Source organism: Cygnus olor, chromosome 3 (genome assembly GCF_009769625.2).
Source record: "Cygnus olor isolate bCygOlo1 chromosome 3, bCygOlo1.pri.v2, whole genome shotgun sequence".
Classification (NCBI taxonomy): domain Eukaryota; kingdom Metazoa; phylum Chordata; class Aves; order Anseriformes; family Anatidae; genus Cygnus; species Cygnus olor.
Window position 1 is genome coordinate 104,321,427 of NC_049171.1, and position 20,878 is coordinate 104,342,304.

Below are 20,878 nucleotides of genomic sequence, written 5' to 3' on the forward strand. Positions count from 1 at the left end.
TTGTTTTTAGTTAAAAATAGCATGGATGTTTCAATAAAAATTCTGTTACGTTTCTACACTACACAGAACTTTAGAAAACTCCATATGTTAATGGCTGGGGATACTCATTCCTTCTTGCAGAAAAGGAGAAAAAGGGAGAAATCCAGTTTGTTTTAAAATGACCAAGGTAGAAAGCTTTTCTTTTTTTTTTTTCCATTTTTATTTGAACATGCAGGCTTATTCTATTAAAGAGGTATTTTTCATTAAAATAATACATAAATATTTTATTTAATGAATTTGTGGCCTTGAGGATTGACTTCCCTACATATGAAACATTTATTTTTTTTTTTTAAACCAAAATCTTGGTGAGCTGAATGAATTGCACATCCCCTAAGGAAATTCCTTTGCACGAGTTTAAAAACAGAAATGTCAAATGTTCTCTTCAGGTGCATGTTTCTAGCTGTGATTGAGTACCTTGGGTCAGGTTTTGGCCCTGGATATTCCTTTAGGGCAGGAATATCAAACGAACTTCTGTTATACCTCACCAAATGTCTGGCTACTAAAAACGAAGCTGTCAGCTTCTAGTTGGTAATCCATTAATTTTTTTAAAAGGTTAGGGTTACTGTTGACAAGTGATAGAGCACCATGGTACAGACAACCATAATGGGAGGTTAGTATATTTAAAAAGAAAGAGAATAAAATTTCTTAGTGCTTATTGTTTTCAATATTAATTGTTTCAGAGAGGGGGAAAAAAATATCTTGTGAAATGGTTCCAGTGTACGCTATGTTTACATTACCATTACAGCACAAGAAGCATTTGTTTAGCTGATATGCAGGTCTTCTGTAATTACCTTTCTGGTCATAAAATACCCTGGAGGTGGAAGAGGAAAGGTCGCTCCTATTCCTAACCTACAGCTCACTCTGAAATCTAATCATTCCTCACTGTGAAGAGTAGCCTCTTGGCTACAAAAAACCTTTTACCCAGCATCTTTCTCTGAAGATAACTTAATTGGGAAAGATTCATAACTTCTGATACAATCTTCTTGTCTTCAAGTTCAGACCAATAGCCCAAGCAAATCATTTGAGGTGAAGTTACAAAATTAATCCTAAGGAATATGAGAAAAAAATGAGTTATTAGGTTAAAATGAATTGCAGTAACTCTATTCTGAGAGAGGGAGGGGGAGTGAGAGAGAGAGAGAGAGAGAGAGAAAGTTCCAATTTTTGATGTTATCTCTGCTGCAGCTCTTGCTGCTGATAGAGGGGAGGTTCAGGTGCCTGGACTGCCTTGTCTTCTCTGCTCAGATGTTCAACTTTATTTTTTATCTCAGTTTACTGTATATAGTGGTGACAGAGGGAACACATCCACTTAGATGAGGCTGAAGGCTGGCATGATTTCTGAGGAATGAGATATGTATTGCATTAGAGTTGTCAGAGGCATATTTCTGAAAGTGAGGAGTGCCAGGGAATCTATGGTATTGCAGCTGATCATTGAGTTACAGATTCCTAAGTAAGGGTGGTCAGGATACAAGCAATGATTTAATTTTGAGTTCCATGGTTGCAGCGTTAAAGAGAAGAATGCATCAATGTAACATTCTATCAGATTATTTTTCCATGGGGAACAGGTAGGTTTTCAGGTTTGCGTCCTCACAGGATTCAGATCCCTTCCCTACCAGTGCTAAATGCATGACATCTACATTCATTTGGGTCTTGCAGGGGTAAGGAGGCCCCAGAGTTCTTGTTTGTGTTAGATGTGTGACCTGTGTTAAGGTTGTAAATCTTTCCTTGTTTTGGAGTGTTACTGGATGGAGATGTTATATTACAGGGATATTGTTACTCATTAGACATCTCACATCAAGACGAACACACTTATTATGTCCACTGATATTAAAACTAGTTTATTACAGGAGCTCAAATTTTATTATTATTTTTTTTAAATATTATTTTATACTAGCATCAAAGTGAAGCACATTTGTAGGAAAAAATCTGTTTTAGCAGCATCTGTATCTATTGTAATGGAACCTAACATTATTTGCCACATCAAGCTATATCATGAACTACTGAAAGATGCGTCAACTACGTCTTCATGTTAAGAAGGAAAATCCAATATAAAGGTTATACCATAGTTGCTATTGCTTTGTTATTCACAGTTGAAGGCAGTACACTAGGTTTCATATCTGCCCTCAAAAATGACTGGCCTGGTCTTTTTTTCTGCTAAACTCAGACAATAATAGGGGATGTTTTCAGGGCCCTGCAACTCTGTTCTGGATCCAAATCTTTCTTTTTATGCTTACGCCCTCAGTTTTGGGGCCCAGGCTGTTATTTTTAGGGCAAAATGCTTTATTTTTAGGTCGTGCAGTTTCATTTTAAGGTACAAAGGTGCCTTTTTAGGGTACAGTGCCTTATTTGAGAGAAAAAAATAACACCTTTTCTATTTCCAAAATCCTTATTCTAGGAGACAAGGCCTGAATTTTATGGCCCAAAGCCTCCTTTTAGGATCCAAGAACCCACTTTGAGGGATCAAAGCATCATTTTAGGATCCAGCCCCCAATCAGTTTTTTTGCAGGCCCAAAGCCTTTGTTTTAGTACCTAGAGCCTTCTTTTCGGGACCCAAAGGCTCAGTTTTGGGTAGAAGGAATCATTCTAGGGTCCAAAGACATGTTAGTGTCCAGAGACCCCTTTTCTGGGTTCTGAAACATTCTTTTTTGTGGCCAATGTCTCAATTTCAGGTTCCTAACCTTTTTTTTTTCCTAGGGCCCAGAACCTTAGTTTTGGGTTCAAAGAATCATTCCCAGGGTCCAAAGCCTCATTCTAGGGTTCAGAGCCTCATTTTAAGATTCAAATCATCATTTTTAGGGCACAAACAATCTCTTAAGGCTCTAAACCCTCTTTATTTTTTTGTGGCTGGAAAACATATTAATAGGGACTAAAGGCTCATTTTTATAAACCGAAACCTTGTAATTAGACTCTAAGCCATAATTTTCATGATCCTGAGCCTACATTTGGGATCCAAAACCACCTTTTTATCACCACACCCTAAGTTTTCAGACTCAGGTCACATTTTTAGGGCCCACAGTTTCATTTTTGGGGAACAAATCCTTATTTTGGTGTTCTAAAGCCTTAATTGAGAGGACAAATCCTCTTTTTTAGTGCCTTAAACCCCATTCTAAGGACTATGACCTCAATTTTAGGGCCAAAAGCCTCTTTTTAGGGTTCAAATGCCCATTCTTAGGGATCAGAACATTGTTTTAGGATCCAGCCCCCAAAGCTGTGAAGTCCAAAGCCCTATTTTTAGGTCCAAACCCTAATTTTGAGGTCCATACCCTAATTTTGGGGGCACAAACATTCCCTTACAAGTCTGAACTCTCTTTCTGTGGCTAGAAAGCATACTAGTAGGGACAAAAGGCTCATTTTGCTAGGTTAATGGTTGGACTTGATGATCTTAGAGGTCTTTTCCACCCTAAATGATTCTCTAATTCTATGACTGTACTGTAACTTAGCATAGAGACCAGATTTAATTGAGCCATTAGGGTTATTAATTTTTTGGAATGGCTTACAAAACAGCACAATGTGCTTTCTTATCTTGAAGATTATTGCTTTAAGCAATGAGAAGGAGTTACAGTTCTTACGTAAAAATAGTTCTTTTTCTTTTGTTTTTGTTACCATTACTCAGTTACAGGACTGCTAAGAATAAGAATACACTGAGAATGAGGTAGGGCTCAACTAACACTTGGTACTTAAGCTTCTGACAAGTCCCTCTGAAATTTTCAAGTTTTTCTTATGTGAAACAGGGAAGTGGCAGAGCTTTAGCAGAATCAAAGCAATGTTTTTACCAAGGCTTTAGCCATTTACCTTGCTTACTATTATCCCCTAAAATGTTTCTGTTATTATCCATTATTATTTACCCATTCAGGAGGACAATTATTTGACATTGAATTAATTATCACTCTAAGTTAATTCCTTTTGTTACATAAAATTTTAGCAAACTTTTATTGGGAGGTATCGCCATATTTTTTTTCTGGTATTTTAGCAAAGCTTAGCATTGCATCTAAACTAAAGTAATTCAAGCCAGCATCTGTATTGTTCTTACTTGACAAAAAATTTAATAGATCAAAAATGTATTTTTTATTTTTTATTTTTGAACAACAATTTCCTTATGGCTTCTTTGAGAAATCAGAACATATCAGCAAGCCAGAGGTTTGTTTTGTTGCATCATATTTCCTAAACACAAGTTTTGCCTGTCTGTACTTCTACAAAGTTAAATCCTTCCTTTCTCCTGAAGAGTTCAAAAAAATGAGAGGAGGATACTCAAGATCCTGTTATCATCAGGAAAGAAAGAAAAAAAAAACAAACCCACACCTTAAACATTCACAGGGAAAATCTGTGCTTTCAAAGCCTATATTATTCTGCTCATTGACCTGGCATGTTACTTCAGATTCTCTTTGCATCTCTAAGATCACTGTGGTCTTGCACAGTTAGTACAGTTTTGTACAGATACTTTCATGTTCTGGGTCAGTGTAGTATTCTGATCCCCAAACACATCTCTTAGATGCATAGGGTTGTTGAACAGGAGCTGTGTACTTTTGCTTCTTCCATGTACAGGATGTCTGAATGCTAACAAGACTTTAAGAATAAATAAATTGAAGTAAAGGTCAATGAGAACTTAGAATCTGTGTGGGACTAAACTTGGCAATTTTTCTAAGTGATGATAATACTGTTATGTAAAGCAATTTGTCTCCTGTTTCCCTGAACACAGACATAACTGGTAGTAAAAAATGACCAAGAAATAGTTTAATATCAGCACTCAGTGTGTATAATATATAAAGCTGATATCTGCACTTAATGTGTAGCATACAAGTAACAATGTCATACATAATGTTTGTATTTCTTTTTCTTTTTTTTTTTTTTTTTTAATGAAAGGTCTGAGCACTTTGGATGTCCCAACAAACAGCCCTCATCTTCCCCCTGGTCTCTCTGCTTGGAACTTGACCTGGGTCATGAGAGATACATCTCCTTTCTTCTCCCATAGAGGACGACACAGTAAGTAGCATTTATATGTTTTCCTCAAGAGGCTGTAACTAACTGCTTAAGGATATTCATATAATTGTGGAGCAAACCAATCAAACTCAAACAATCTGTGATACAATATCCATACTGTCAGCCCCTGAGGGCACTAATAAGCCTTACTGTCCCTTATCAGCTTCCCCTGGGGCCTTCCACGATCCTGCTTATGGGCCCAGGAACACCATTTCCGAAGAGTTGGACTTGGCCTGTTGCCATCCTCACAGAGGTTTCTGATGACCTGGGTTGCCCCAGCCTACCCTGCTCCTTCAAAAAAAAATAAATAAACAGGTCCAAACCAATACCACTCAAATATTTGGGTGGTATCTGAATCAAGTGATTTAAAATGAGGAGCTGCGTAGCAAATTCAGTTTTCCTTGGCATCTCCTTTCACAACTTGTATCTTTTCCAAAATCAGGGAATCTGTTTTCATCTTTTCTTTGGTATGACCTATTTCCTGGCAAACCACAGGCACATTCAGCACTGAAGTAGTATATGTCTACTCTATGCCTATTACCAGTCTCTATGAGAAGAGTTAAGGTACTGAGAGGCTAATAAGATTTACTCACCCCAAGCCTGTAATTATCTGCCTGAGGGAAAAGTTTGACCTACCTACATGAAGGAGGTCCATATTTCTTCAAATTTATGTTGCAGCCTTTTATGTGTGCAATATATATTCTTTCCACTGGCATACAATATCTGCTCCTAGCTGTTGTATCTGCTTGAACGATGAGGACACATGATTTTCATTTTGGAAGGGACAGTAGTCCAATCTTTTTCTCTCGCTTGGCTTTCTTAGAAGTTGCAAGGATGATTTTTAATTTATCCTTTATTACTTCTTCCTAAACTTTTTTAGATTCTCAGTAATACCATTCTAAGGGAAGACTTTGTTCTTAAATCTAAAAGCATCAATTCCGTCTGATAGCACCACATGGAGATAAATGTACTGCATCTAAGCAAAAATGATTTATTATGATTTCAGCTGGCTGCATGGGACCAAATTCTACCACATTCCAATCATCTGTTTTGGAAGGAAAGGCAGGAATTTAATGATGTGTTACACAAAATACGATCTTTAATCAGTGCTTCAAAATTGGATGAACATATTCCTCTGCTTTGTGTTCTATTTTTAAGAGGTCCCCAAAACCTTAACTAGTATGCTTCTTACTATAGAAAATACCAGTTTCCAATTCTAAGCTGTTTTCTCCTTCAGAAGGTGTAATTCAGGATGTGCACATTGAAACTAGTGGGGAATCTGGAAGAGGGGTAGGAGTCATGTTTTTTGCTAGCTTTGCACCTTAAGGTTTCCGAAAGTTGGCAGAGCCTCCTCTAAATTAAAGGGATAGCAGTAGCTGTCAAAGTTTTCAGACCAGAACGCCACATGGCATTGCTATACTTCCCTGCCACTTCAGATACACAATATGTGGAGGATTGTTATGTGTATGTTGAATAGAGCATGTAAGCATAGTTCAAGCCTAAAAGAGCAATTCTTAAAACTTCTCCCTATTCCTCTGCACACCTAAAGCTTTTAGGCACCTGAATGTTTCTTAGAAATTTTCCAGGGATCTAGATTTCTTTCCAGAACTGCGATGTGCATGACAGGGACGTAAATAGTGCCTTTCAGCAGCTGATTATTGGCTCTGGATCCAAGAAGCTCACTGAAGGTCACACAGGGATTCAGCAGAGCAATGCAGAAGACAAAGTTAGACTATCCAACTTCTACACTAGCAACCTTGTCTCAGGATCACCTCTGCCTACTGATTAAGCAGTTAATCCAAAATCACACAATAAATCATCAGCAGAAATAAAACCCAACAGTATTTTACTACTAGAGTGTTTTCCAGTTCTGCTAGAAGCTTTACCCGGCATGACTGAGATTATAAAGTGAGTGCTCAGTAGAACATCTATTAAAACACCCTCATAATCCGATGGGACCCATCTAATTAACTGACTGACATTGCTGGAGTGGGAAAATATAAGTTGTCTAATTACCTTTTTCTCGTATTCCACTATTGGATTTTTTTTTTTTGATTGAAAGGCTGCGTAAATTGAAATGCAGGGTCCCTCTTCTTCTGTCAAACTAAGTTCTCTCTTCCTTCACTCAGAATTAAACATTCTGATGGACAGCCACACCAGTTCTGACAGGAACAATGCTTGATGTTGTCTTTGAAACTCTATGCAGCAATCCCAAAAGATAATCACTGGCACAACAGGATGCTTTGAGAGTTAAGCATTTACAATGCTTCTTTCTATCTTGTCTTGAGTGTCTATATTTGTCTCTATCCAAGCACTGATTAATCGTCTAATATCTCAGAGGTGCATCATCGTCCTGCCTTGCAGAAAACAGACTTAAAGAAACATACAAAGTCAAAATTACCTGGAAAATTAACCCGCAGGGTAGGAGGAATGTTTAAATCACTGTTATTTTATTTTATTTTATTTTATTTTATTTTATTTTATTTTATATTTTATTTTATTTTATTTTATTTTATTTTATTTTATTTTATTTTATTGTTGTTGTTCTTTTTGAGATACACTGTTTAGCTAGAACAAACTTTAAATGAATTCTGCCTGTCTGGACTTATTGCAGCATAGTAGCCTTCCACTTGCAGCACTGATGGAACCCTGTCCTGAGGCTTACATGATTAACTGCACTCAGCCATGTAGTTTATTTCTTGTCCTGGTTGGCTGAATATTAATTTTCTCTTCTGTACAGGTATTGTATAAAAAATCGTCCCCTGCATAAAAACGATTAAACTTCTATAACAGGGGTTCCAGACAACAGGCACCCCTTAAGGCTTGGAAGCGTTCATGTCATTAGTAAACCTTTCTCTTCCCCATCCTCTACATGCCCCCAGGCAGTCAGCAACACCAAACCTTGAGCATGATTCTGGCAGAGTATGGTGGCAAATGCAGAAAGTGCTACCAACTGGAAAAAAATCAAATGCAGTTAATCCCATCCAAATTCTGTTTGAAAGAACACGTTTTCTGAGAATAACAGGCATAAACACAGCCATTTCCTTTTTGGAAAGCTGGAGACAGCTTTTACTTTTCAACTCTTCTTACACAGTTGTGCTGTCTGAGTGTGTCTTTACTAGGTCCCCCAGTAGCAGCTGAACTTCTCGCCCATTCTGTACCAGCTTTGCACAAAAGACAGGAATACCTCTTGGGCCGTGTCAGACTTGCAATCTCGTTTACAGATATTTTTCCCCAGAAATTTAGGAACTAAAGGTAATAGTGATGTTTTGGATTCCTAAGGCAACTGGGAATAAAACTCACGGGAAAAGTGCAGATTCAGCTATCAAATTACTAGTGTGCTTAAAAAGGTGAGTTCAGCAGAGGAGGAGCACATACCTTCAAGAGTGCATAATTATTCACAGCTTTAATTTAATAGGTACTAAAAGCATAATCCAAAGGATGGCTCTATTAATAACTTATTAATAATTTCACTCTGCTCTATGACTTCAGCAAACTGATCTGACATATTTTATTTTTTCATTTTTTGCCTTTTTTTTTTTTTATTTTACACTTTCTAATAGAATCTTGTCTGTGAAGAGATCATGATTTCCTGAATGGGGTTTGCTAAAACAAACAAACAAACAAAACACCAAAAATGTATCAGACTAATTTTACTGTGGTATAATTTGGGGTCATTCTCATTGCGTATATGATGCTCAGTGACATGGCTGTGGCTCAGTGAGGTATCAGATGATTATTTTTTTTTCTCTGGTAGGCTGAGTGCCCTTGCTGAACAAGTATTCATAAGCATGCATTCAAAACACTGTTTCATTCACGTGAGTTGAATACCAGTTAAACACTGCTGACAGGAAACTCAGTGAGTCTGATTGTCAAACAAAAGAGGGCAGCAGCTAGATGAGTTTGTGCTACAGTTATGTTCCCATGACTACTTGTTTTGTACATCTACAATAAATCAGACTAATATGGACATTTTCAGAATGATAAATCTATCATGATACTTGACTCTGCATGGCACAGTGAGAAGCATAGATATGAACTAATAGTTACAACAAGTTCCAGCTTGGAAGGTGAGATAAAGTCAGGAGAAGAATGAGCAGAGTAATACTTTGTCTCAAAGGAAAAATAAATCAATGCTTTGTTATTAAAGGTAGTGTAAAAGTGAAGTACCACCTTAATTCAAACATACCCTAACTTTCAAAGAAAGCATTTTGCAATCTTAAAAGTATTCTAACACTGTTTTGGGAATAGTGTTATAAATATAACAGAGCAAGACTTCGATCAACAATGGTTACACTAAATTAATGGAATTGCTTCATATAAAATAGCAGATGCTGTGACCCCATATACATGCGCACAAATTCTTGTTTAACAATTAGATGGTGTTTTTACCATGTGTAATGGCACTGAAGTCCACGGGGAGGAAAATCACAGGAAAAGCAGTTTCTGCCTAACTAAGCTGAAGGCTGTGCTATGCAAGAAAGGAAAATAAAATTTACTAGGGAGAAAAATTTACTTTCTTTCAAGTTATTCTTTTCCTTATATCCTCTTTTCATTCACAGATAATATACAATGACAGCTCAATATTTTTTCAGTAATAGAGTAATACACAGCAAGACAACAAATGTATTTTCTTCCTGTGTGTCAAGTATTTATTTTCTCTAGAGATCTTTCAAACTTCATGCAAGAGGTCCCTTGTATGAATTGTCAAAATATGACACTCCATCCAACTGCTGTTTTGTGCCAACTGGGGCATGTTTTCTAACTATCAGTGTTAGACAGTACTTCAATCTTTTGGTCAGAATGGGCATTAGAAATGCATTTACATCTATTGTTTTTGCTGCATGCTTGGGAGATGTGCTGGACAAGTATTTCTTGTGTGGAAGATGAGCTCTGTCACTTTTCACAGTGGGAGGAATGAAAATCAGAGCTGTTGCTGGTTGTGCTACCCACACCCCCTCCTCGCTCTTCTTTCTGTAGCTGTCTCAAAAGACTGTGCTTGTAATTGATTGATAAAGGAGTCCTGGCTCTTTTTTGTAGCTCGATTTCCACTAAACAAAGCAGCTGTCAAATACTTTGGTGATTCAGTCCCTGGTGTGCACTAAGGGACCAGGTGGATATAAAATGTATGTTGTCATTTTAAAGATTGACTTAACTAATAAATAAATCTTTGCATTATTGTAATTTTCTCTAAGATGTGGCCCATCCAGCTGTTGCTTCGCTCCCCTTGGGGGATTAATTTAAAAGCTTCTGGCACTAGGAGAGCACTGAGTTCCCTAGGGAGGGAAGTAGCACGTTCCACGCTTGGCTCGGAAGCCCGAGCGTCGGGATCTTGAGCTCTCTTCCCGGCAGTCGATGCCATGTCTCTGCAGAGCAAGTGACATTGTATGTCCTGCTGGGCAATGCTCCAATAAAATTTTATTTTCTTCAGAATACAATCTTAATTTCAATAGCACCTCCCGAGGGAAACCTCGGTGTTTTGCTTTCAATGCGGATAAGCTGTGCTGTTGAAGCCTGCCAGGACTCACCCCTGCGATGCTCCGCACTGAAAGCAAGCCCGCTGTGCTGCGTGCGGACCCATTGGGCTGGAGCCTTCCCTGCACACAGCACTCGTGGACGGGCACCTGCAGGCACCCACCGGTGGTCACCAGCCTGGCCTCCTGCCAGGGCCGTGAGGCTGCACAATGACTGTTCGTGCTGCCAGGCCACGGCTGGGCGGCCTCCTAGGCCTCTGCCCTGTTGTTGATGGGATTTCCCGCATCAGCGAGCAGGAGGCAGAGGGGCAGGGAAGCCTCTGAGGTGAGAGGAGGTGGGGAAGGGGCCTGTGCAGCAGAGACAGGATTGATGTGCTGCCTGGAAGGGGGTGGGGAGCTCAGGGAATTGGGGGGAGACGCTGGGGACTGCCTTCACTTAGCCCTACTAGGACACCTCTGGTCCTCCCAGTTAGCCTGAAGGATGCATCCCAGCTGTATAATCACAGAATATCCCGAGTCAGAAGGGACCCACAGAGAGCAATGAGTCCACCTTCAGACTCCACATAAGATGACCCCAAAATCAGACCATATGTCTGAGAGCATTGTTCAAATACTTCTTGAACTCCAGCAGGCTTGGTGCCATGACCACTTCCCTGGGGAGCCTGTCCCAGTGCCCAACCACCTTCTCAGTGAAGAACCTTTTCCTAACATCTAGCTTCCCCTCTGCTCCCCCTCATGAGGAAGCTGTAGACCATGATGTGGTCTCCCCTCAGTCCCCTCTTCTCTAGGCTGAACAAACCAAGTGACCTCAGCCGCTCCTCATATGCCTTGCTGTCTAGACGCGTCACCATCTTTGTTGTCCCACTTTAGACACAGCAGTAGTTTTATATCTTTCGTATAGCTCCCCCCAGGTGTGGGCCTAGCTGTATGCTGGCTGCCTCCAAAGAGCCAAGCCATCACACCACTCTGGGGTTTAGCAGAGGCCATGCACCCTCCTTAGACCATGGGTTCACAAAATGGCAGTGCGTGGTTTCACCACTTCTATGTGCCAGTGGGGCAGTGCTCACTTCCAAGGGCTCTTGTTGTGCCTTCTTCCACAAGTTCCTCCTAACTTTTCAACAGGTTGCTGAACTGACAGCCAGAGAGCACAACGTCTCCTGTTCACGCTCTATTTTTTGGGAGAAAAACCACTGCAGGCATCCTTGCATCACCCCACACGTGTAGCTCTGTATCAGTGGATAGAAATATCTTGATGAGGAAATTGAAACCCTTAGATGGAATGCCTTTTGCTCTTTTCTACTCGGAGGGAATGGGGAAAGGCTGTAGGAACTGGCTTTGTCCCTGGGATTAATAACTGGAAAATCAATTTGTCATTTCCCTGTCATAAATTAAAAGCTTATAGGCTTCATAGCAGGAGTATAACAGAGGTTGGTGCGTACTGATGGAGGGCTCAAAGCTCACTCAGCAGAGCACATCTCTACTATACAATTTAAATTTTATCTCCTTATACAAGGAGTATCTGACAATATTTGTATAAAAATTGAAATTCTGTGCAAAAATATTTTACCTGTTTCCACACTGCTTCTGTGATTGTTGCTACTGCAGAAGGTGTATTCTTGAGGAAGATTCTGTTCCTATTTTGATCTGTGTAAGTGACCTCTACATTGTGCACTTGTATCTGTAGGGGTAGTACAAATTAGTCATATTTAAGCTGATCACTTGCCACTTAGGATTCACATCTCTGAGCTGGTTCTTTGGGGAACAGAGAACCTCTGCTCTCTCCCTTGTCTATTTTAGTGAAGTAAGAAAGCAACCAAGCCTTTTCAAAAGGGTGTTCAGCTAAGAGTAACAAAAAGGAGTGATTTGTGAAAGCCAGAAGACCAGGGGTGAAAAGGACTCTTTTAATACAGACAAAGGTAGAACAACAAAAGAGCATTCTAAGAGGAAGGTACCTGCTGGTAAGATTTTTTGTGGTTGAACGGAGGATTGGTTTAAAATAAATAAGCCTAGTTTGTTATTGGTCAGGTGAAGAAAGGACAGTTTCTTAAAAAGAACAGGCAGTTTATATCTCTGTAAAATTATTTTTATTCTAAACAAAGCATGATTCTGTGAGGCAGGCTTACAGAAAGTATCTAAAACGATCCAAAGAGTGAATGATCCATAATCTGACCTGAAGCAATATAAAGGATATTTTTTGCAGATTACTGTGTTTTGGGGTATTTCTTATACTACTGTGTTAAGTCACTATTTTATTGGAAAATTCTAATCAGTTTAATTAAAACAGATGTGGTTGCCAGATATTTTAGTTGCTTGTGCATAAATTATTGCTGATGACTACTTTGATTAAAATAAATAAATTGAAGCATTCACAAGACACTTCGCATCATCAGACATACACAGATTCCACTGGCTTTTCAGTCAGATAGTAGCTTAATTTTCTTTTCAGTCTATGGTTGGTATCCTATACACTTTAAAATACCAGAAAATTAAATTATTTATGTCTACAGCCTTTCTTAAACAGGTGTTTACCTTGATTTGATTAGAAGCATCATGTTTTGTTTCCTCTTTAAAAGTGTAATTATGATAAAATAGACTTTAATAAATTAAACCATCCTGTTTCTTTAGTGTCCTTTGGATGGAAATACAAGAGATTCTTGGACAAGGGTTTGCTGTTTCACAGTATATTAGAAAAGAATCTTTGCAATTTGCTTAAATTTAAATTCTTGTAGAGCTTCTAGGATCTATAATGTCAGTATAGCTGTGCATACACAGGATATAAATCTTTGTGATATCTCTTTAATAGAAATAAACAAAAAACACTTGACTATCTAGTTACACTGTTCAAGTCTTAAAGCTCTGTATCTAGTCAATTAGTATTGGTAGTAGGTTTAAAGAATAATCAGAAGAGGTTGTGTTTAACATATTTAATTATCTTTCCTGCAGAGTTTGCTGTTTTTCAAAAATGGGCAGAGTGGGTTTTATTCGTCTTCTAAAGGCAAATGACTACTTTGTATGCTTAGCTGGGCAAGAAAAAAATACATTGGGTTTTGCATTTAAACATGTTATGACAAAAGTCAAAAAGGAATCTGAAAGACCTTTCTTAGGCAGAGGCATAAAAAATGAAAGGTGATTTGTGGTTCTGTACTTGCAGATATGGTTTATATGGTCTTGCAGCACCTACCACACCAACAACAGTTTGTCAGGAGAAAAAAAAAATATATATATATTCTTATATATTACATATAATGCTTTTTTGTATAAAGTATATTACACTGTGAAGGATGTAGTAAAAGATGGAAAGCCTGAGGATAGGAAGTTAACTCACATTAGGCTTGAAAGACTGGTTTATGTTTGTATTGCCTTTTACTGTGTTGCATCAGATAGCATTTCTTTGTCATCATTTCTTTGTGCTGAATAAGATAGTAGCAGTGAAATTTTGTTCTGATATGAGATTAATTTAAATAAGAGCTTATGAAGAACGCAGATATTCTGATGGTGTAGGGAGAGGAGTGGGAGGATTGTTGAGTTCTGTTAAAGATGCAAGTATGTTTTCATTAAATCTCAGGCACTCTTAAGATGTACAAGGTAAATAGTTTCCTCTTCTTCCAAGGAGTAATCTGTTGTAAAGGCCAAAAGGCCATCCAGCTTGACTACAACCAGCATGTTAGATGTCCACTTCTCTGTAGGCTGTTCATTGCAAGGGAAGGAAATAGTATTGCTATTTGTCTTTTTTCCTTTATTTTCACCACTTCACATGGAAGCTTTAGTTGTTTTCCGGGGTCATAACACTAAATGTGATAACTTATTTAATCACATACCCCAATTAAGTTGTCCCAGTTGTAAGTCAGAAGCCTGCTGTTTTACATGCTTCCCAAACAATATACAGTTTTCTTTTGAGGAGGAGGAGGTTCTTGAAAATGAGAGAGCCTTGTGGATGTCCACAAAAACCTTCTCTGCATGGGGACAGGAGGGTAAGAGAAAGCACAAAGGCTTCTGTTCACAGCAGCTTGATAGTAGAGGAGTGGAAGCAAGAAGTGACCGCTAGAAAGCTTATGAAAATACGTAAGACTGTTGAGGGAGAGAAGCCCACAAAGAATGAAGTATCTGATTTGAAATGTTTGCTCTTGCTGTGTGTTTTCTTTGGCCCAGGCTTTCACTTCCATAGTTCTGTGGGTTCTGTCAAAGATGCCCTTGCATGAGCTGTGTATTTTTTTCTTTTCTATCCTCCCCCCTCCTTTTCTTTATTTGACAGTGCCTTAAAGAACATACTAATCAAGGTGTTCCTGTAACTGAACTAATCACTAATAATGATAGATTTTCTATAAACTGTAGTTCAGTGTTTGGTTGCTCTTTTGTCCATTTGGGCTTTGGTGCAAAGTTTAATAGACTCAACACTTACAGATTTATTTATTTTTTTTAAAGAACTAAGGGACTAGATATAAAAGTGGTTTTCAGCTTGGGTACAATATTGTAGTAGTAAACTGTACAGCATGAATATATCCACCGTTCACTGCTGCCTAAATTGAAGTGTGCTTCATGTATTTATTTGTAAAATTTATATTGATAGCATGGAGGCCTGAAGAGGATGGCAGCATGTGCACTCAAATTTAAAGAAATATGTAAAATCCTTGTTATCACTACTTCTGCTGTGTGTGGATTCCTTACATTGTATGGTTTCCATGGTGTGATGAAGCAGTTAAAATGCAGAGTGAATGACAAAACATCTCAGTAGTGAAGAGAACCGCCAGGAGCTGGCAGCTCTCACAGGAGCGGTTGATGGGCCTTGGGCAGGGCCAGGAGCAGCAGTGGCCGCTCTCCGGGCATACAGAAGGCAGTCCTAGGGAGTGCTATGAACAAGGCATGGCGTGGCAATCAAGGCATGGAGAGGGCGTTTGCGCGGCAGGTCTTGTGGGATGGTGTCTGTTCAGAAGAGGGCTATTTCACTGGCCCTGTTGTTGTGACCATTTGCACTGGTCAAGGGCACTCATCCTGCCTCACCCTCAGGGCAGAATGGTGTACGCTTGTCTTAGAGAAGAGACTGCAGCTCCAGCTGGGAGGGTGAGGGGGTCTCTACCATGTACCCCAGCACCATCTGATGCCTCCACAAACGTAGAGCTGCTGAAGGGAGAGGCTGCAGTACAAACCTCAAACTGCAAGAAGTGTCTAGACCTTTCTCTAGTAGCAGGGACAGGCAGCAGACCAGCCTGCAAATGTGTGCCCAGGTGGAGGATCTCCTGCAGCGGGTGGCTGAACTGTAGGATGCGGTGAGAAGCCTATGTAGCATCAAGTGACTAAGCTATTAGTTTAGATGATTCCCTTCCCTGATTTAGCCTGTTCTGTCCTTTTATCTGTTCAGAAGAGAAGTTACTGGCTTTTGGGTCTTCCTCTTGATCTGCTGCTACCCCCATAATGTATCTCGGTGTGGTCCATTTCGTACAATTTTTTGCCTGTCTCTTTACGGACTTCCCCTATAGCTACTCATTAAAAAAGTACATGTGTGTAAACATACCTTCTAGCACAGAGGAAGTTGAACTTAGTCAACCTGGTGCGTTCTGTGTCTGTTTTCTTTTTCCAGTATTTGACTGCAATTTTGAATCTCCTTGTGAGCTGGAATATTCCCTTTCCTCAAAAGATCAGGAAGCCCCCAGCAAAGCCTGGCTCAGAGTGAGTGCAGAGGATATGTCACAGCTAAACATCCCGGATGTGCCGGAGAGAGATCACTCTGAGAATACACCAAAAGGTAAGATGAATACAAGTATGTCATGCCTTGGTTGTAGTGGTTGGTTTTAAACAAACAAACAACCAAACATAAACAACCAACCAAACATGCCCTTTTAAATACTTCAGGCAGTTATAATCCTTTTGCTGCAGGAGGCAATGAATTCAAACAGTATGATTAACAAAGGCAGTCACTTTGAATATGAAGTATCTGCTTTTATCTACATTATATATATAGGAAGCAGAATATAAAACATAGTATTATGTAAATTCTGTATAAGGCTGATCTCTCTATGGACAATATCTGGATGAGACTAGTCCTGTGGTGCCCATGTTTAAGGTTATTCAGTGGTTGAAAAAATTATTTAAAATCACCAAGACTGGTTTTACCACTGCTCTAGGTGATGTTTATCCTTGTGTTCAGGGCTCAGGTTTTCTATTTGGTGCAAAAACAAAAGATAGGTTTTGCCCTTAATATAAGAAAAAAAATCTTGCCTGTAGAGAGAGCTAGGAAGCATGAAGAGAAAGGAGTGTAACACTTTTCTTCTTCCTTGGATGAAAATGTGGCTTGTTGGAATTATTTTTCCTGCTTATAATCATATCTGTGAATGGCAGTATATTTCATTAAGATTTTAAGTGATAAAAAGATTGGTAGATATGTTTTTACCCTCCTAAGTATGAGAAAGCTAAAAATTCTTAACGCCTTTCCTGCTGTTTAGTAAGACGTGCTTGAAACCTTTCCCTATAAGGGTGGGGTGGTGGTTTAGAATGGAGCTACAAAGTGGAAAAGTGGAGTTAGGGCTACAAGCTTAACCAGGAACATGGAACAAAAAGGTATAGGGAAGGGTAACAAACATTATCAGAGTACTAGGAAAAAAATAAACAAAAATGCTTTATTCTGTCTGCAATGTGACGACTGTGAGATCTATAAAAATGTGCATTGAAGAGCAATGGGAAGCAGTCATGAAGTTAAGAATGCTGTGTATAGAACATACAAGAGGAAATATTTTCCATGTAGTATCTGAGTAAATCGTGGTAATAAGATGCATCAATTAATGTTATGGAGGCCAAAAGTATGCATAAGAAGGGTTGGATGAATTCTTGCAGAACACATTAATCACTGGTTATTTAATTCAAGTCTGCTTACAGTCCTTGACTCAAAAACTTCTGTTACAGAAAGCTGCAAGTGAAAAGATCCTTTCCTTACTAGCCAACATCAGAGATGTCATTTGACTTTGCAGACCTGCAATCGGACTGTATTGCTTGTAACAGTTCTTATGTTCAAGTAAAGACTAAGGAAAAGTTTCAGTGCAGCTTTTGTTCTTGTTCTTGAATTCTGTTTTCTCATCCTTATCAAGAGTATAGAACTTTTCCCCCAAAAAACATTATAAATTAACTTTCAAGGCCAATTGCTTGAACACTGGTTCATCAACAAATCAAGTCATTTTAGTGGGTTCTGTATTGTGTTTAAAACAAATGGACTGCATTTGTGATGCATGCAAATATCTTCTAATTTTCACATCAAAGAACATACATATGCATAATAAATTTCTTGCTACAAAGATAGTTAAGTGAAAGTTTGAGGTAAACCAGAATGTCTGCTGCTGAAAAAATATTTTTCCTTTTCTTAAATCCTCAAGCAAGCTGACTGCTAATGAAATTCAGGAATTAAAACATGCTTGTTTTGAATTAAAAATAGTAGTTGTTGCTTTCCAGGAGTGGGAAAAATGGAGTAAACAGTGAACAATAAAGGTATCATCACAGGTGAAGGGCCTGACCAAGACACTGTGGAGCTTTTCTTTGGTAGAGTTATACCTCTGTCTGTATTTATTTATGTATTTATTTTAAATATCTATCAAAGCAGAAGACAGAAAAACTGTTAGCTGGTCCTGTAGCCCAGAAATAAGACTATTATTGGTTGATGATTTCTAGTTACCTAAAATTCCATTTCTAAGCTCAAAAGTTTTCGTGGTGGTATTTTTTTGTTGTTGTCGTTGTTCTGTTTCCACCCCCACTCCCCAGCCCCTCCCACTCCTTTCTCACTCTGGAGTATAGGCAGTTTAGGCTGAAGTTTGTGTTCTACTGTTTTCTCCCATTGCAAGGTATGCCGTGTAACTAATGGCACGTTATTTGAATGGATTTATTTGGATGGGGTGCTGGGATGAGGTTTTGGGGGTTGGGTTACCTTTTCTTTTTTTTTTTTTTTTGTAATTATCAAATCTGTTGGACAATTTTCTCCTAAGCCCCTCAATAGAACTGTTGGTCTGAAACTCATAGGTGACTAACTTTTTGTGTATAAAAACTCATTTGAAAAATCAACACTTGGAGCTGGTATCTCTACTTTAAATCACTTTAATTACAGCTGCTTGGCACAAATAGTTACGCGGTCTGTTTCATTCTGAAATAATTAAGCACAAGTAATTCCAATCCCCACTGGTTCCTGCCAATTGTACTTCCAATTATCTCAATCTCATTTCATCTCCTTTGCAGACAGTAATGCACGGAGAGAAACAGATAATGTAACCAGCTTTTGAGATGGTTTAGGTCATCCTTATAACTCGGCTATCAAGTCGTGTTAAGACATTGATAGAGACAAATGCCTTAGGTATGATTCATTGTGCTTCGTAAACATTTATGTAAAAGGTTTTTCAGGAAATCATTGGTAGATATCCCGAAGAAACACACTGAAAGTATTTCTGTTTCTTTTTTCTTTCTTTTTTTTTTCTTTTTTATTTATTTCCTGCAGCATGATATAGCTCAGTGTCTAGGAATCAGATCAAATTGTCATGGATCTGAGTACCTAGAGGAAGAACAAGTTTTAGATGTCTCAATATTTGGTTATGGTCACATCTGAGCGCTATGTTCACTTGACATGTTCATTGTGTAGTATCACACAAATCATAGATCTGAATAAGGGTAAATGTTGAGGTGAAGAAATCTGATATTAAATTATTACATGTTGGAAAATGGAGGTCTGGTTTGCAAAGAATTGAAAAAGGATGGTTAACCAGACAATGGTGGAAGGTGAAATTTAGTGTAGATTAGATGTGAATCGAAGTGGTGGGAGAAACAGTCTGAGTTGGCATATGTAAGAATAGATTCTGATCTGGTTGCAATTATTCAAGCTGATTTTTGGGTAGGAATAGAACTGTGAAAATATCAACTCATTAGCAGTCATAAAATAAATGTCATGTTGGAATTAACTGGGAAGAGAGTAGAAAACAGAAAATAATACACTTTTATAAATATGTGGGTCACCTATATCTAGAATACATCATTCTTTTCTGTTTTCTGGTTCCCATATATCAAAAATCATTTAGTACATCTGGGAAAATTATTAAAAGAATGGAAACAAGGATGATCTAAAGTATGCAATGGCTCTCTTTTACGAGCCCTTAAACTGACTAGGGCTCTTCTCTGCCTGGAAGAGACATCTAACAGTGGCAATGGTTTATCAAATCATAGGATTTTATAAAATCTTTATGAAAGATTTTAAAAGGTTTATAAACTCCCAAGACTTTATAGAGCAAGGAAAAGATGAATATAGAAGGAATATTCCTTATTTCTTCTAATACAGAATTGAACATCATCAGGTTAAATTAGTAGGTGTCAGGTTGAAAACAGAAACGAATGAGATCCCTCAGTATGTAGCACAGAATAAAACTGTAGAACTGATTTCCAAAGGGGACTGTTTGTGCTAAAACCTTCTGCAGGTGTACAGGAGGTGTGCAGGGAAGAAAATAATTATCACTATTACGATCCTTTTCTGGCTCAGAAAATCCTTGCGCAATATATCCCTGAAGGCCAGAGGATTAATCTGGGGAAGTGCAACTGTTTGCTCACCCTGTTCATGTATTCGTTCCTATGTATCTACACCTGTCTGTTTTCAGAGGCAGATGGCTGACATTGATGGATCTTCAGCCTATGTTGGCAGGGTTGGTGTGGTGTTCTGTTCCTCTCCCATCCTTCACCCCAATTTTTTCTTCCTTTCTGAAAAAGGAGAGAATTGTACTCTTTTGGAACAACTTTTAGAGTTAGAGAGAGAAAAGGTGTGACTTAAATATTTAATATTATTTGCTGTTCTGTGAAAGTCTTGTAAATGGTATGGAACCACTTCTTGTGCAAAAACATTGACTGTTTGGTAGGAAGAATTGCAGGACTGTCTGTCTGTAGGAATCTGTAAAAGTGTGTTTGCCAAGGTACTTTGTACCTTGTTGGAAATTTTGTGCTTGGAAATTTTGTGCTAAAATACTTCACTCTTCTCCATCGCCTGCTTCCTAGGCCCTGCACAGTACATAAGATCTGCTGGAGCTACTAATATTTTCAAGTCAAGCTTATTAACGTTTTGCAGGATTAGAGATTTAAAGTTAAAATTCCACTGATATGCTAAAGATTGACAAGAAAAACTCTACTAATAGTATCTGAATCTGGTCTGTATGTATTGCAATGAGTAGGCAATCCATTACTAGACTTTTTTCTTTTAATTCATAACTAAACAAAATGCTGCTATGAAAATCTAAAATTCTGCATCAATGAATGCATTTATTTATTTTGACAAGTGCGATTAATTCTTAATTATTTATGATCCTTCATAATATATTATACCACCGAATGTACTGCAGTCTATTGTAATGAAATACGGGGAACTGGAGATCTTGCAACTGTGACAGTAT

The 20,878-nt window shown here is 38.4% G+C and overlaps 1 protein-coding gene across 5 annotated transcripts in view; it reads left to right on the forward strand.

Moving 5' to 3' along the window:
- ALK (ALK receptor tyrosine kinase) overlaps positions 1–20,878 on the forward strand; it is a 313,946-nt gene that overhangs the window by 79,848 nt on the left and 213,220 nt on the right. For all 5 annotated transcript variants that reach the window (XR_005818022.1, XR_005818023.1, XM_040550717.1 and 2 more), the window contains exons 2-3: positions 4,897–5,016; positions 16,063–16,227. Coding sequence is in view for 3 of the 5 variants with exons in the window: in XM_040550717.1 (XP_040406651.1) it covers positions 4,897–5,016; positions 16,063–16,227 (285 nt within the window). In the remaining 2 variants the exon portion in view is untranslated. The remainder of the gene's footprint in view (positions 1–4,896; positions 5,017–16,062; positions 16,228–20,878) is intronic.